This window comes from Acanthochromis polyacanthus, chromosome 1 (assembly GCF_021347895.1).
Source record: "Acanthochromis polyacanthus isolate Apoly-LR-REF ecotype Palm Island chromosome 1, KAUST_Apoly_ChrSc, whole genome shotgun sequence".
Lineage (NCBI taxonomy): Eukaryota > Metazoa > Chordata > Actinopteri > Pomacentridae > Acanthochromis > Acanthochromis polyacanthus.
Window position 1 is genome coordinate 57,190,845 of NC_067113.1, and position 16,586 is coordinate 57,207,430.

General features: G+C 42.5%; 1 protein-coding gene and 2 long non-coding RNA genes across 6 annotated transcripts in view; 1 reads left to right on the top strand and 2 right to left on the bottom strand.

Moving 5' to 3' along the window:
* tafa5a (TAFA chemokine like family member 5a) overlaps positions 1-2,824 on the top strand; it is a 209,994-nt gene extending 207,170 nt beyond the window's left edge. For all 3 annotated transcript variants that reach the window (XM_022194114.2, XM_022194113.2, XM_022194116.2), the window contains one exon: positions 1,519-2,824. In XM_022194114.2, the coding sequence (XP_022049806.1) occupies positions 1,519-1,527 (9 nt within the window). In that variant the 3' untranslated portion in view covers positions 1,528-2,824. The remainder of the gene's footprint in view (positions 1-1,518) is intronic.
* Positions 2,825-7,171: 4,347 nt separating this feature from the next.
* Positions 7,172-8,231, bottom strand: LOC127533422 (uncharacterized). The gene is made up of 3 exons (XR_007941184.1): positions 8,101-8,231; positions 7,950-8,013; positions 7,172-7,400 (listed from the first exon to the last, which is right to left on the bottom strand). It is a non-coding gene; the product is annotated as an uncharacterized LOC127533422 (long non-coding RNA).
* Positions 8,232-14,834: 6,603 nt separating this feature from the next.
* Positions 14,835-16,133, bottom strand: LOC127533421 (uncharacterized). Of its 2 annotated transcripts, XR_007941183.1 has the most exons (3): positions 15,882-16,133; positions 15,731-15,794; positions 14,835-15,181 (listed from the first exon to the last, which is right to left on the bottom strand). It is a non-coding gene; the product is annotated as an uncharacterized LOC127533421 (long non-coding RNA). The 2 variants fall into 2 exon arrangements; XR_007941182.1 differs by having other exon boundaries at positions 14,835-15,794.
* Between the last annotated feature and the right edge of the window lie 453 nt (positions 16,134-16,586).

Sequence of the window (16,586 nt, forward strand, 5' to 3'; positions counted from 1 at the left end):
ATGTTATACAATGTTTTTTCTTTAAATCCATATAAACTGTGCAAAAATGACCCTCAAAAAGAGCTACTTTTACTGTTTTCCCCTATTTTGAGTGTTAATGCTATGCTACAATAACTGACTGCTATCTGTGGCTTCATATTTAAAGACCCCTATGATGATTTTTTTATTTTTTTTATAAGGCATACATTGTGTTTTTTTTATAGTTAGAAGATAGAATATGGGCGAATTAAGCAGGTAATGCGAGGGTTGAGCAGTTCCACCTTAAAACCACAGTGTATGATGCACAGTTTCAGAAACAAAACTTCAATACTGTCAGCCAGCATTGTTTGATTTTCTGTATCATTATTCTTCTTCAGAATCTGTATATGGTCCGAACACGGAGGGCTGAATTATCCCAGTATTATAACTTGAACAGTTTTATAGTGTTTGAGCACAGTTTTAGATAAACTGGAGTGGTGGTGAATGGAGAAAGAGGTGGAGATTTTCATAGCTCTGCACTGTAGGGTTACATCTAAGACATTTTCAGTCAGAAAATGATTCTTTTCATTCAACAAAAATCTAAATATTCAAATTAAATCAAAATTCACGGAGATGCGTTTTTAAAGGTTTACTCAATGACCAAAGAGAGACTTTAAGACACAGTAAAAAGACTGGCATCAACCTCCTCATCTAACTAGAAGACAAAACCATATTTCACAGATAAATACATGGGTTGATCGAGAAGTTATGAGTTTGTGCTTTGAAAAGGAAAAGCATACTTGACTGCAATTTGGTCACGATACCCATCGAAGCAGTCCGTCTGTGCAGCGACACTCTGCTCCATGTGCTCCTGCAACACTTGATGCTCTCTGGGTTTCTAAACATGTCGAGCAACATCTGCAAAGAAGAAACAGTGAACCTTCAACTTAAATTTATTTTTTAGGGAAAAGGAATATATGTTAGTTGCTTGCAGATAAGAAGATTGATGCCACTTTCAGGTTTAGCTTAGCATAACTCCCAATTAGCAATCTGTCATTGTTTACCATTATTGGTAAACAATGAGCTTTTGAGGTGCTGCTAAGTGTTTTATAATCGTTTGACAGAGCAAGGCTCATCATTTTGTTCTGCCGTCACTATTTTTGCAAAGTTGAATTAAAGTAAATACATAAGAGTGGTGTCAATCTTCTCATCTAAATCTCAGCCAGAAAGCAAATAGACACATTTCAAACTTTAAAAGGAGAGAAAGTAATACTTATTAGAAGGAGCAGCCACGTGTAAACAGCAATGAAAAAGTCAATACCACATATCTGAATTGTTAAATGGCAAAAACTGCTGTAATATTTTCATTTATACAGTGTTTTTCAAAACGCAAAGTGTTATTATACAGGCTGAATAAAGAAAATGCAAATAAGTTCAGTCATTAAAGTGATTCTTTTTGCTCAAACACACTTTCAGAAAGTTCTCTCAGGAGCTGAGAGTGACGGCGGCTGCATGCTAAAGCGGTTATCTCATGTTTGCTTTGTTCTTGTTCATTCACAGGTCTCATAACACAGCCAGAGATGGGAAAACCAGGGAGTGACTGTTTGAGGGAGTGTTGCTCTCCCCTGTACACTGGATAAACTGGCTATAAAACACTTCCTATTTCCTGTGACCGGCTCCCTCCTGCTATCTGTCGTTGGGTCAACATGTTGTGTCCACCTCCTCTCCACTGTATCTGCCTGCTCTGTGAAATTAGCAGCACCTGCTCGCGCCACGGAGGAATTGGACACCTTAAAATCCCACGAGTGGTTCTTTTTGCCTCATTGGAAGTCCACTGTTTGGAGCTGCTAACCGCAAATTAAATAAGGGATTCCCCACGTCTCTTCTCCCAGACTCTAGTGCAGGAGCTGCAGAGGATAGACGGGATCATTTACAGACCAAACCCTGTTGCTTCTCGGACCATCTCGCGAGGCCGTCAAAAAAAACTGAGCGCTCTCTGCTGTGAATAGGCCTTCTGCTGGAGTAAACCTCCCATATTTTTATAGACCAAAGAGCAAAAACAACAAATATGATCATTGCGATGGAGAGGACCATCTGGTAAAGACACAAAAGACACTTAGCGGACATGATTCTTGTGTCGCCACCGACAGACGACTGCCCACATGGAGACACAAACCGAACCTTTGGGACCCGGTGGCATACGATCAAAGGAGTACTTTTGAAAAACTTTCCAGACTTTTTTTTTCTCTCAGACTAAGCCCACCACTGTATTTTGGAACTGGAAGATATAGGTACTACATACGTATAACTGTGTATCAAAAAAATCTGATTTGCATTTTTCAGTAGCTACGGTTGGGACATCTTGCAGGAAGGATTGTCGGGTTGGAAAAAGGAATCATATCAAAGAGATGATAAATATCTACAGAGAGTATAAATGCTGTTGAGACGAGAAAGAGTAAAGAAATGTCATTAAATGTATTTTGAAAGGCCCTAAAAAGTTATATATTTAACAGTTTTATATGTTGTACCTTTGTAGAGAAGCTTATTGGACTTAAAATGTGGTCACAATGGCAGTTTAGTAGGATGTGAACAAATGCTGTTGTTCTCATTACTGCTGGCTCGTAGTCCCAGGTTTTTCTGTTCACACCTCAGTAGCCGCTTTCTTTTCATGGTCATCTACAAGTCACTGTCTATCAGAACCATTGATGGAAAAAAAAAAAGGAAAGTGACACAATTTATCGAGGACTGATCTGCAGCCAACTGAACATTGTAAATCTATGGTAGTCAGTGGAAGCCATTGAAATCTGCTAATTTGCTATGATATTGTATTGTACACGGTGTGGAATACTGACTCATTTCCTCTCTATGGGTTTTGATCTCTTAATTTATTTTTGTGCTTGTGTTTGTTCGCACAAATCCAGCCTCTCTCCGCCCGGTTGATGAGGAATACGACGAGGAGAGAAAGAGTGAAAAGCAGAGGAAGCATTGCAAGTATTAGAGTCATTTACATACATTTTTTATCATGAAATATTTTAAGAATAAATTAAATACATGAAAAGAAACATCCCCTGCAAATGCAGATGGTCTTGGTGTTCAAGGTCATCAAAGGGAAAATCAATTGATCTTACTCTGGTCTTAATGAATGTTCTGGCACCAAAAAAGAGAGAGTATTCTTTTTGGGTTTATGATCCTGTCCTTTCTGGGGTGATAACTTATGAAGCTCGGTGGGAAAATATAAAAAAGCATCAAAGCAACCTCAGTCACCAGTACTGAGATGCACTCAGTCAAGGTTATTCCTGAGCTACACCACTGACTAACAGGAGGAAGGTGCTTGGTGCATAACTATGAAGGTGGGGGGTGCTGGAAAAAGGACTCATTTTATTTTTGCATACATTCTAGAAAAAAATGTTTGCATTTCTTAAAGACCCCCTTCAGTGAAAACCACATTGTTAACATGTCCATATGGTGTGTTTTTTTTACATGATAAAAGACATTATAATGAGCAGAATAAGCAGCGAGCGCCACGGCTGAGCGTTTCCACCTTGAAACTGAAGCATACTGACGACAAAGACGTGGATTCAGAGACACAAAGTTTCATATGCGGCAAACTTATGGAACCAATTCAGTCGACTTTTGGGTTTAGGCTTTCTGTACCACACATATTTTAAAGAATACAAAGGTGTAGAGTTAGATCTAAGTCATTTAAAGGGAGGAAGGGATTATTTGAGAACAAAAAAACTGACAAGAAATGTACACAAGTCTGCTTTCGAAAGAAGGTCAACTCGAAACAAGGAATATCACATTTATCTGCCTTTAGCATGGAGGTTAGCAACACATGTACAGGCTGTAAAATGCTCTAATTGCAGTGCACATGAACTGTTCAAGTTCACAACAGTCGGTTGCAAATAACTACCACAGAAACACAGCAACTAACGGCCACTTATGCAGTAATAGGTACTTCCTATAACATGATGGGAATGTTACATAACATAATGATACGACCAACACGACAACATGTAGCTGTAAGCTCAACAATCAACTGAGCTGTGTGGGAGAGGGGAACATTGTAAGACAAGAGTTTCAACAACAACCTGACACTGGTTTTAAAGTGAAGAACATGTCAACTAGAATTCTCATGGCCATGAGGTTGTTCGTCTTTTTCAACACGGAAACTTGCAGTTTATACTTAGGACATTGAAGGACTTCAATATTTGGCCACTAAATGTGAAATATGGTCAGCATCTACCTTTCTGTTGCCGAGTTATAGCCAGAAAAATGCTATTTGCAGAACATTCTAACATTTCAGTGAATATGACCTTGAATTTTTGGTATACAACATCACAATGCTCCAATTAGACAGTGATTTCATTGGAGTTTGGTAATATAACAAAGGAATTTTTGAGTTTTGATCACAAAAATGGAATGACAGTAACCTTTGACGACCAAAATCCAATCATCTTCAATTTTTCAAGTGAAGAAAATGTCAACTAGAATTGTAGCCATGAGGTTATTCGCCTTCATCAACCAGTAAATTTGAATTTCACATCCATATCTGTCCAGACTCATATAATAAATATAGTTAAAACTTTGAAGGAATTTAGTGTTTGGCCACCAAATATGAAATATGGTCACCATCCCCTCTTCTGTTGCTGAGTTCTGGTCAGAAAAGTACTTTCTGAAGAACATGATGACATTTCAGTGAATATGACCTTTGAATTTTATGTCTAAAACATCATTAGACAGTAGTTTAATTGGTTTAATTGAGTTTTAACCACAAACCTGTAGTTACAGTCAGCTTTGACAACCAAAATCTAAATCAAATTTAAGTGCCAAATTTAAAGAAAATCTCTAAATAAATCATGTTTACTAGACTGAGATGGATAGGTGGATGTGTAAGTTGACAACGTATACCGCTGCAGGGGTAACAGTATGCAGTATGTACTGTTAAAAGTTATATTATTGTCCTGATATTTTACTTTTTTGTTACTGAACTAGTAATACGAGTTACACCTTTGAGCTAAAATACTTCAAATCATTCTCATAATGTCAACAAATGTACAATAAAATGCAACTCTAATGAGAAAAATAGAATTTTCAACTGTAATATTCAGCTTTGGTTTACCACTGTTTACCTGAGTTCTAGAGATCTCAATCACTTTGGGTTAAGTGCAACTTAACAAATACCGTACAAGTGAAATATCACCATCTATTAATTACATAACTTCTAAGGAAACTCAATTTAAAGAGAGATTCTCATCTTTTGAGGGGACAGAAGGGAAACATGCCAATCAAACTATTGATTTTTTTAATACACTACTCACGCATATCAAGTGTTTAAAGAATGATAACGGCTCTGATGCAGGTGAGACGAGTTCCACGCAACTAACAGGTGGTAATAATGACAAAAAATCTCAGCAGCTGGAGGCATTAATCTATAGGAGCATGCAATTATGCATCCCACTAAACTCTTTTGCGCGCTGATGAATGCTGTCATGCGGTTTTCCAATACAGTAGTCAAAGGCTATTGAGTTGACTTTACAGGACTACACTCGGACTAATTATGGCTGTATCGCCAGGCCTGACAGTTACACAGAGCTCATTACGGCTTTGTTTTCAGTGTCGCTTAGAAAAAGCAGTTTTAGCTGATACAATTTCAATATATGTATCACAATTTTTTTCTAGATATGCGTGGGTCGATTACAGCTCGTACAGTAATTCAAGGTCCTTAGATGTGTTACAGTTAAAGAATAAATCTGTAAGATATTACGGTGTTGTGAAAACTCTGCATCTCCAATACTGTTTCGAGTCCAGGCAGATTTTAATGCTTAATTTTAACCAAATATATCTGAAAATTTCAAAATCAACAAATATGGAAATGCAGTGTTCTCACTGGTCAGCAATAAACATGAATAAGACTGCATAAGATTCTGACCACGCAATAGATGCAAACAAATAGAATGCACTGTAAGAATACTAATATTCATCTGTGTGACTGTGTCATGTTAGAACTGGAAGCCCGTTATTGTCCAAAATGCAACTTAATTCCCTGACCTATCACATTTTTGCTCACTGTGGGCTCATTTATTACTCCAAAATAAAGTCCTGTACCTCTGTGGAAACAGCACAGACATGACTAGAAGCAGACAGAACTCAAATGTGTTTTCTTGCAGTATACCACAGTAATAATGCCATATATGATGACAAGGGAAAAACAAAAATTTTATTTCATTGATTATTTGTTTTACAAAAATCGAAGAAAAAAAAACCCAACACCTTTGGACTCAACATTTGAAGAGCCCACAGGTGTTAATATGAGGTAAAATGGTGACTCTACACACTATAGATCTACTAGTAAAACACAGTCAGCAGATCAATCTCTTGATTTTTTGATGTGACTTTTGGTCACTGTCGAGTGACTACTAACGTCACAATTGTGCAGAGGAGCTCAGAATTTTCAGTTTGTTTGTTGTTGGTTTTTTTTTTTAAACCAAACCTGGTTAGAATAAATGGTGTATTTTTAGCAAATGCCTTTCCAATTCTTGGCTCCGATAAATGTGATCGCTCTTTGCTGTGGTCTGTATCCAAATCTCAGGACGCTAGAAAGCAAATCTCGTTGCGAAATCGCGCGATAGCTCGCGCCAAAACACCGGTTTTAGCAATCGCCAAGTAATGTGGAGGTTTTCGTTCACTTCTCATCTCTAGTATGTTGTGGGACACTCGTTGACACTATCCGAGCCGGTCAGTGTGGGGAAAAAAAAGCACGTTGGGGCAAGTTGCCCCATACTTTTCGCTAGCTGAGCTGCTAGCTGAGCTGCTAGCTGAGTTGCGAAGCTGCCTGCCTGGCTAAATACTGGAGCTATGTCGAAAATTCATTTCTCCATCACTCACATGTATGAAATGACATATGAAAACAGGTTGAAAAAAACGAAGTTCCCCTTTAATGTCATGTGTAACGCTTATCACTGGGGCAGTAAAAGGGTCAAGAAATAAATAAACGTTAGGACTAGTAGTATGCAATGGGATGGATCTGACAACAAAGGAAACCGGGTTCATGTAGGAGCTTGGAGGTGAATGAAGACCAGAGGAGACAGAAATTAAGTTTAAGTGAATTATATTGTAAGAATAATTGAAAATAAAATGAACAATATCTCAGAGACAAATCATTCAACAGAGGACAACAAACAAAGGAAAAAAAAAGAAAAAAAACCTTGCATCAAGTATAAGATGACACTTCTTTTTTAAGTTTGGTTTGAGCGCACAATCTGCTTTATCACGATCCTTGACTTGAGCTCACGGTTCAGTTTATAATAATCCACAATCCGGAGAAGTGGGTAAATAAAAAAAAAAATATTTGATTCTACCAGGCTTCAGCTCGCCACCTCAGTAGAGGAATCTGGTCCCATTCAGTGGACGTGATGTGGGACGGGGGAAAAAAACCTGACCTGGAAAGAGGTCATAGGAGAAAACCAATAAGTTTCTCCGTTACTAACATTGTCTTCTGTTAACAGATTAAATTCTTATTCCATCCCATTTCTTATTTCATCAGTAGATTAACACATCATTCACATTTTTTCCAATCAATCAAATGAATGAATAAACATTTACAGTTGCGCAACATTTAAATAAAACAATAGGTTCAGTGTAAAGGTCATTACTAGTACTAATAGCCTAACCCCATTACTGTTCATGGACCGCTAGCTTAGCATTGCTATTAGCATGGCTTTATCAACAATTAATTACAAAACAAACAGAGGTATCGGCAAACAGCAAATATATGACATAGTACTAGTTGTACCCTAAACACAAGAGTCATTTCAGCCATGTTTGGGCATCTGACGAGAAATCAGGAGCCCAAACACAGACAAGAAAGCAGACGAAAATAGTCCGGCGACAACCCGGAAGTGGCAAAAACACATAAAATCACGGGATCTAATGAATAATACGTAATATTGAACATAGGACCTATGTCAGTACATATTAGTTTGACTCACCATTGATTCTGAGAGGTGTGTAGCGGAGGATGGAGGAGTTTGAAGCCGGGGTGCTGCCGGTTCTCTATTAGCATGAAAACAAGACGTGCCAGACATGAGTGCCGCGGCTTAAGTGTTAGCGACACGACTATACAATTTTCAAGCACCTTACCGTAGAGTTATGGAGGGTTTGGCACAAATGTCCAATATTTGAGAGAGCAATGATGATTTGAAAGTGAGTAACAGAAGCGAACACAGTCACAGCCGGAGTGCAGGACTGGCAGTGGGCGCAGCCATCTTGTTTTTTTGGCTAGTCAGGGTCTGAGCCAATCACAGTGCAGGAGGCCCGGAGCTGTGATTAGTGCCACACAGTTCAGGTGTGGGGAGGAATTATGGGGCGTTCAAGTGACCTGGGTTACAGGGTCCCCCCCTGATCTCATGGACGTCCCTGTACATGTACTGGGCGGACAACCAGACGATGGCAGACCAGGGGTGCCAGTACGACTCCCATCGTTCCCCATGATGGCAAAGGAGATGATGGTCCCTAGATCGTCGAAAAAAGATTGCATGCTCTTAAGTAAGGGCTTTCCAAACGCAGCATAGTGAAGCCTTTCTGGAGGACGTCGTACTCGAGTTGAGCTCCTTGCAGGTGGTGCATCTTCGGACACCGAGACATCAGGATCGGATGGTTCGTTTGAATTTACAGGTGAGTGAACGGATTCAGGAGGTGAGTAGGTCTCAGAAGTAGGTGAAGTCGTCCCAGCAACAGGTAAAAAGTGCTCTGAAGCTGAATCAGGATCTGAATCACTTTCGTCAGATGAGTCAGTTTCATGTTCTGGTTCAGGACCAGGTTGGTCGTGCTGCATCTGAGGCTCAGGTTCTGTTTGTTGCATTGCAGGTTGTTCGGACTGTTCGGTTTCAGGTTCAACAAGTTCCCTACTGGTGGCAGTGCTGGGAATCGCAGGAGGTAGGTCTGGCTCTGGGACAGGCGGTGGCCTTGGAAGGTCCACTGCAGTGACAAGTCGAACTGGTTCAGAGGTACATGGCTCATACCAGTTTGTAAGCAGGAATTCGTCATCGGAAAGTGGTTCATCGGGATCAGGTTCAGGTAAGTTCTTTTTGGCAGGTCTTTTCACAGGGGCTGGCTGGAGCTGTGACGTTGCTGGTAGGTATCCACATGGCAGGAGGAGATCACGGTGAAGGGTTCTGACAGGTTTTTCGGTATGTTCGGGTCTTACGGTGTATACAGGTAAGTGTCCAGCTTTCTTTATCACCACATAGATGTTGGGCTCCCATTTGTCGGCGATTTTATGCTTCCCTCTCAGTCGAACGTTTCGGACAAGCACACGATCTCCTACTTCCAGAACAGATGCAGTGACGTTTCTGTCGAAGCGAGTTTTGTTTTTGAGCATTGATTTCTCAGCATTTTCCGAAGCAAGCTGGTAGCTCTTTTCCAAATGTGACCTCAGCTTCTGGACGTATTCAGAGTGAGTATGGACAGGCTGAGAAACAGGGAGGCCAAAAACGAGGTCGACTGGGAGTCGTGGTTGGCGACCAAACATCAATTCATATGGTGTGTATCCGGTTGTGTCATTTCGTGTACAGTTATAAGCGTGTACGAGAGGTTTGACGAAGTCCTTCCAGTGTGATTTTTCTTTATCGGCGAGAGTCCCGAGCATGTCCAGCAGAGTCCTGTTGAATCTTTCCACGGGGTTGCCACGTGGGTGATACGGAGTTGTTCTGATTTTGTGGATACCTGCCAGTGTACAGAGTTCTTTGATTGTCCGTGATTCAAAATCAGATCCTTGGTCACTGTGTAGTTTCTGAGGGATTCCATAATGAATGAAAAAGTTTTCCCAGAGTACTTTTGCGACGGTTTTTGCTTTTAGGTTCGGAGTGGGTATGGCGACAGCGTATTTTGTAAAATGATCTGTTATGACCAGTATGTCTTTTGTCTTGCTTTTGTCAGGCTCCAGCGAAAGAAAATCCATACACACCAACTCAAGCGGGTGAGATGTCTGGATGTTTACCAAGGGTGCAGCTTTCTCCGGTAGAGCCTTACGTTTGACGCATCGTTCACATGTCCTCACCTTGGTCAGCACGTCATTGGCCATCCATGGCCAATAAAATCGATTCCGGACAAGATCCAAGGTGCGCTCGATGCCCATGTGGCCCATTTCGTCGTGCAGGCTGGACAGCACGTCAGCTCGATATTCCTGTGGTAGCACAAGTTGGTGTTGGAGATCAGGCCCAAGTTGCCTTCTTCGGACGAGGACGTTGTTGTGGAGCTCCATACGATTTAAGTCCCGTAGAAGGAGTGGCAATTCTGGCAGTTGGTCTCTCAAGGTGGGTGGAGGCGATACACCAGTTTCCAACTGTGCAATGACGTGTCTCAGAACAGGGTCGGCACGTTGCTTGTCAGCGATGTCAGATGGGCTCAACTGATGGACCCCGGAAAAAGCGAACTGCTCGTCAGCAGTATAGCTATCCGGCAGGCTATCAGCGGACATGGACAGAGAGTGGACAAGAGTGCAATCAGGTGAGTGAGGAGAGCTGTAGATCAACTGCCGATCAGAGAGGGCTTGAACAGTGTGCTGATCAATAGTTATAACGTTGGGGCTTTCAAGATGTATTTCTGCGAATCTGATGATTCGTTCCTTTTCCTTCTGTGACATCATATCTGAAAAAAGTTCGCCGTGAGGTCTGCGGGAAAGACCGTCCGCATCCCCGTTTTGCCTGCCAGCTCGGTAGGTGATCTTGAAACTGAATGTGGAGAGAGCAGATAACCAACGGTAACTTGTGGCATCAAGTTTAGCGGAAGTAAGGAGGTATGTTAACGGATTGCTGTCGGTGACAACAGTGAAATCCGTGCCATAGAGGTAGTCATTGAACTTCTCCGTGACAGCCCACTTCAACGCCAAGAACTCCAGCTTGTGTGCTGGGTATCTTGACTCGCTTCTGGACAAGCCCCGACTGGCATAGGCGATGACTCTTTGCTGGCCTTCCTGCTCTTGATATAATACGGCGCCTAGCCCAGTGGAGCTGGCATCAGTGTGTAACAAATAAGGCATTTGGGAGTTGGCAAAAGCAAGCACTGGGGCAGAGGTAAGTTTTTCTTTTATTGTTTCAAAGGCGATTTGGCATGACGATGTCCAGCGACCTCCAATTGGCTCTTTCGGGTTGAGGTATTGTTCTGGTTGGACCAATGATTTCAGCTTCTTTTGGGATGGTGGGTATCCAGATGTGAGTTCATGGAGTGGCTTAACAATGGCTGAATAGTTCTTCACAAATCTGCGGTAATAACCGGCGAATCCGAGAAACGATCTAAGTTCCTTTAAAGTCTTTGGGATGGGCCAGGATCTCAAAGCTTCGATTTTGGCTGGATCGGTTTGAACGCCGTCCTTGGAGACAACATGCCCCAGGTACTTCACGGATGTCTGAAAAAAAGTGCACTTTTCCACAGAGAGTTTCAAGCCAAAGTCTTTGAGGCGATGCAGAACCTTCATCAGTCTCTCCTCATGCTCCTCCAAGGTTGGGGCAAAAACAATGAGGTCATCTATGAAAACAAGTACTTCTTTCAAATTCATCTCCCCGACACATTTCTCCATGAGGCGCTGAAAGGTGGATGGCGCATTGGTGACCCCCTGGGGCATCCGATTAAATTCCCAGAAACCAAGGGGGCATACAAAGGCAGTTTTTGATTTATCCTGTTCATCCATTTCGATTTGGTAATACCCAGACTTCAGATCCAAGACTGAGAACCACTGAGATCCTGTAAGGGCTGTAAACGTGTCTTCCAATTTGGGTAAAGCGTATGCATCCTTTATGGTCTGTAGATTAAGCTTTCGATAATCGATACAGAGCCTGACAGTGCCGTTCTTCTTGCGTACGACTACGATGGGCGAGGCAAAAGGGGAGTCGGATTCTCTTATAACTCCTGAGTCTAAAAGCTCTTGTAGGTGGTGTCTCACGGCATCCAGGTCTTGTGGGTGGATGGGTCGAGGTCTCTGCTTGAATGGTGTTGGATCGAGAAGCTTAATCTGATGTTTCACTTTGCCGGTTTTGCCAAAGTCCATGTCGTGTTTTGCAAAAACCTCAGGGATACTGTTTAGTCTTGCGGTGATTCTTTCCTTCCACTCGGATGTCAAAGGTGAATTGTCGAAGTTATACTCAAACAACGGCCTTGACAAGTTGGATGGACTGGGCTTGGACGATGTTTGAGCTGCACAAGAAACAGAATGGTATGCACTGATTTCTGCCAGCATTGATCGAGGAGGCAAATATACATCATGGTCCGATTCATTCTTTACTGGAACAGGCAAGAGCACGGGATGAGAACCGGCGAAGTCAACAAGACAAGACTGTATAATAAGACCGCCAGGTAGGTGAAATGAGCGGGGATGTTCGATGATCACAGATTTCTCCGACTGCAGAGAGTGAGCAACCGCAACACCCTCAAGAAGGATCGTTTCTCCAGCAGGAATGGTTTGTGGCGTGGCACCATTCAACCTGACAAGCCCGTGATATTCTTCACTGTTTATTTTGTGTCTGTGTGCCAAGACTTTCTGGACTGCACGATAGCCATATGGAACTGGATGGAAGTCGGGGTTCTGTTCACTGGACAGGGCATAAACAGAGTCCAAAGTATTTGTGCCCACAAGTATAAGCGGTTGGTGGGTACTGACGTCGGGCACGACCAGGGCCAGCGTAGAGACATCAGTCGGTGTTCCAAGGAAGTCTGGCGGAAAGGTGATATCAAGGTTTATGTACCCCAGGTAAGGCACGGCTTGGCCATTGGCCCCCTCAACTTCCAGCAGGTCGTCAAGAGGGTTGAGTGGATGGTCCGATAGATGTGCATGGTAGAAAGACTCTGGGACTGTTGTGACTTGCGAGCCAGTGTCCAACAGACAATAGATCGGTGCGTCGTCAATAATGATCTTGGCTGTACATTTAGTGCCAACGAGTCCTTTAGGGAGTGTGGTGAAGTACTTTGGAGGCAGGTGGTTGGGACTCTGGGTCTGGACAGCCTCTGCTTGTCCCGTAGAAGAGGCCTGATCTAGTTTAAATTGTTCTTATTGTTGTTCACAGCCCACTGGACCTGTCGTTGCTGGAGGCGTGTTCGTTTTTGTTGCACCAGGGCGGGGTTTGCTGGTTGGCTGCAGGACGTTGCTATGTGGCCTTCGTCTCCGCATCTAAAACAGAACCCAGCTCTGGGTTTTTGGTTCGGTGCTCTGCCAGGTTGTGGTGTCGTGGAACTGCTGCGGTTTGTTGGCTTTGCAGGGGTGCGGGTGGTCTGTGCCAGAAGTGCTGTCATTTGCTGCTGCAGCTTCTTAACTTGCTCTTTCAGTTCGTCGATGGAGGAAGTGCTGCTATCAGAATGGCTGCAGGAACAGGTTTGTGCATGGAGAACGGCACGCTGCTTGGTGGAGCCCATGTGTTTTTTCATCAAGCTTTCCTTAGCCAGCTGTCTGTCTTCCTCAGTCCTGAGCAGGAGAAGCAGCTCGGCGAATGGTGGTGGGTTCTCTCTTTTCTGTTCGAGTTGTAGTTTTGTGATCATGGCGTTATCCCAACATCCTCTGCAGAATTGTCTCAACAAATGTTTGTCGATGTCTCCTGCTGTGGCGCCACCTCTCTTCACGACTGCATTCACTGTAAGCAACAAGCGCTGAAGATAGCTGGAGGACTTTTCACCTGGGTCCTGGAGTGTATTTAGAAACTGGGCAAACAATTCTTCACCATCCTGAACTGTGGAGTAAGCAGAATCCAACACTTGTAAAAACACAGATGGCATTGTGTCCAGCTTCAGACCCTTCACCATATCAGCAGCAGGAGACACCAGACTTTCTATTATTTTTCTTGTGACCTGGACTGGAGGAGAGTTCACGTCAGACAACAACAGTTCAATATGAGAGCGCCACGTTTCATAGTCATTTTCATTTTGTGGTTTAGGTATTTTGCCAGAGAATGGACGGATTCGGGAGGTTGGCATCGAGTGTGAGGTAAGTTCATCATTTCTTACAATGTGTTCCACAATGACTCTTTGTATGTCAGGTGGTGTTAAATCAGTGTGGGATAGTGACAACCTTGGAGGTGGGGGCAGCGGCCTCTGGTGGTCGGTGAGTGTGCTTTGTGACTGTCCTTGGGTTGTTGCTCCACCTGCTACGCCCTGCTGGCCAGGCAGGGAGGGTGCAGGGGTCACACTCTGCTCTGTAGGGTTTCCATCTTGACCACTAGATGGCTGCATTGATGCAAGATGGTCATTTATTTGTGACAACATATTTTGTAACACCACTCCAAAGTCTTGTCCGCTTCGTCTTGCAATGTTCTTGAATTCATCAATATAGTTAGGGGGAAGAGCCTCAGCTCCGACTGTGACTGTGCTTTTAAATTCTTTACGTTCAGGTAAGGTCACACGGAAAATGGTTTCAAGGTCACTCTCTGATACATGTGTGTAAGGAATATGTTTTGAGAGTTCTGCAAGAGCAGACGCTGATTTATATTCAATGATCAGGTTTTTAAAGTATGGGCTATTTTCATCATCAACAATTACTTTTTTGAATTTACCATATTCTTTCAGAATATCAAATATCTCATTATCTTTATCAGTGTGGGTTACACCAGAAAGAATAACACTATGCGCAACATTAATCCCGGATTTTTCGAAAAATTCCATGGTTGGACCGGACTCAATTTCCACACAATTTCAAGGATCTGCTTCAATTTTTCATTCACACAACAAGCTCCTGGCTAGCTCGCCACATGTAACGCTTATCACTGGGGCAGTAAAAGGGTCAAGAAATAAATAAACGTTAGGACTAGTAGTATGCAATGGGATGGATCTGACAACAAAGGAAACCGGGTTCATGTAGGAGCTTGGAGGTGAATGAAGACCAGAGGAGACAGAAATTAAGTTTAAGTGAATTATATTGTAAGAATAATTGAAAATAAAATGAACAATATCTCAGAGACAAATCATTCAACAGAGGACAACAAACAAAGGAAAAAAAAAGAAAAAAAACCTTGCATCAAGTATAAGATGACACTTCTTTTTTAAGTTTGGTTTGAGCGCACAATCTGCTTTATCACGATCCTTGACTTGAGCTCACGGTTCAGTTTATAATAATCCACAATCCGGAGAAGTGGGTAAATAAAAAAAAAATATTTGATTCTACCAGGCTTCAGCTCGCCACCTCAGTAGAGGAATCTGGTCCCATTCAGTGGACGTGATGTGGGACGGGGGAAAAAAACCTGACCTGGAAAGAGGTCATAGGAGAAAACCAATAAGTTTCTCCGTTACTAACATTGTCTTCTGTTAACAGATTAAATTCTTATTCCATCCCATTTCTTATTTCATCAGTAGATTAACACATCATTCACATTTTTTCCAATCAATCAAATGAATGAATAAACATTTACAGTTGCGCAACATTTAAATAAAACAATAGGTTCAGTGTAAAGGTCATTACTAGTACTAATAGCCTAACCCCATTACTGTTCATGGACCGCTAGCTTAGCATTGCTATTAGCATGGCTTTATCAACAATTAATTACAAAACAAACAGAGGTATCGGCAAACAGCAAATATATGACATAGTACTAGTTGTACCCTAAACACAAGAGTCATTTCAGCCATGTTTGGGCATCTGACGAGAAATCAGGAGCCCAAACACAGACAAGAAAGCAGACGAAAATAGTCCGGCGACAACCCGGAAGTGGCAAAAACACATAAAATCACGGGATCTAATGAATAATACGTAATATTGAACATAGGACCTATGTCAGTACATATTAGTTTGACTCACCATTGATTCTGAGAGGTGTGTAGCGGAGGATGGAGGAGTTTGAAGCCGGGGTGCTGCCGGTTCTCTATTAGCATGAAAACAAGACGTGCCAGACATGAGTGCCGCGGCTTAAGTGTTAGCGACACGACTATACAATTTTCAAGCACCTTACCGTAGAGTTATGGAGGGTTTGGCACAAATGTCCAATATTTGAGAGAGCAATGATGATTTGAAAGTGAGTAACAGAAGCGAACACAGTCACAGCCGGAGTGCAGGACTGGCAGTGGGCGCAGCCATCTTGTTTTTTTGGCTAGTCAGGGTCTGAGCCAATCACAGTGCAGGAGGCCCGGAGCTGTGATTAGTGCCACACAGTTCAGGTGTGGGGAGGAATTATGGGGCGTTCAAGTGACCTGGGTTACACATGCATCTAAACGTATATCTTAAAGGTGAAAAAGTTCAAGTTAAAACAAATCCAAAAAACACTTCATCATTTTAAGTCCATTACAGACTCTGCGTGGGTTTAAGTATAACCCCGGCACAGCTCCTGACAGCACACATTTCCAGCAGCTGCGACGGAAAAAAATAATTTCAGAGCACAATGCACACTGACACACAGTCTTCCACAGTGTTGTCAAGCTCCTCTAAAGTTGCCTGTTCCCTCTCTGTGACCTGAGAGCCAAACCATGTTGTGCACAATATCTCTATTATGGAGCAACGCTGGAGCAGATATACACATCAGCAGCTCTTTAGATGTGAGCTGCACACTGGGGGAAACAAAAAATCAGGACTATAGGCACTTCCAGGTATATGCAGGTATTTGTTCCAAGTATCTGTTGCATCCTGCATCACACCGCTGGGAATATGTGTGAACCTCCCC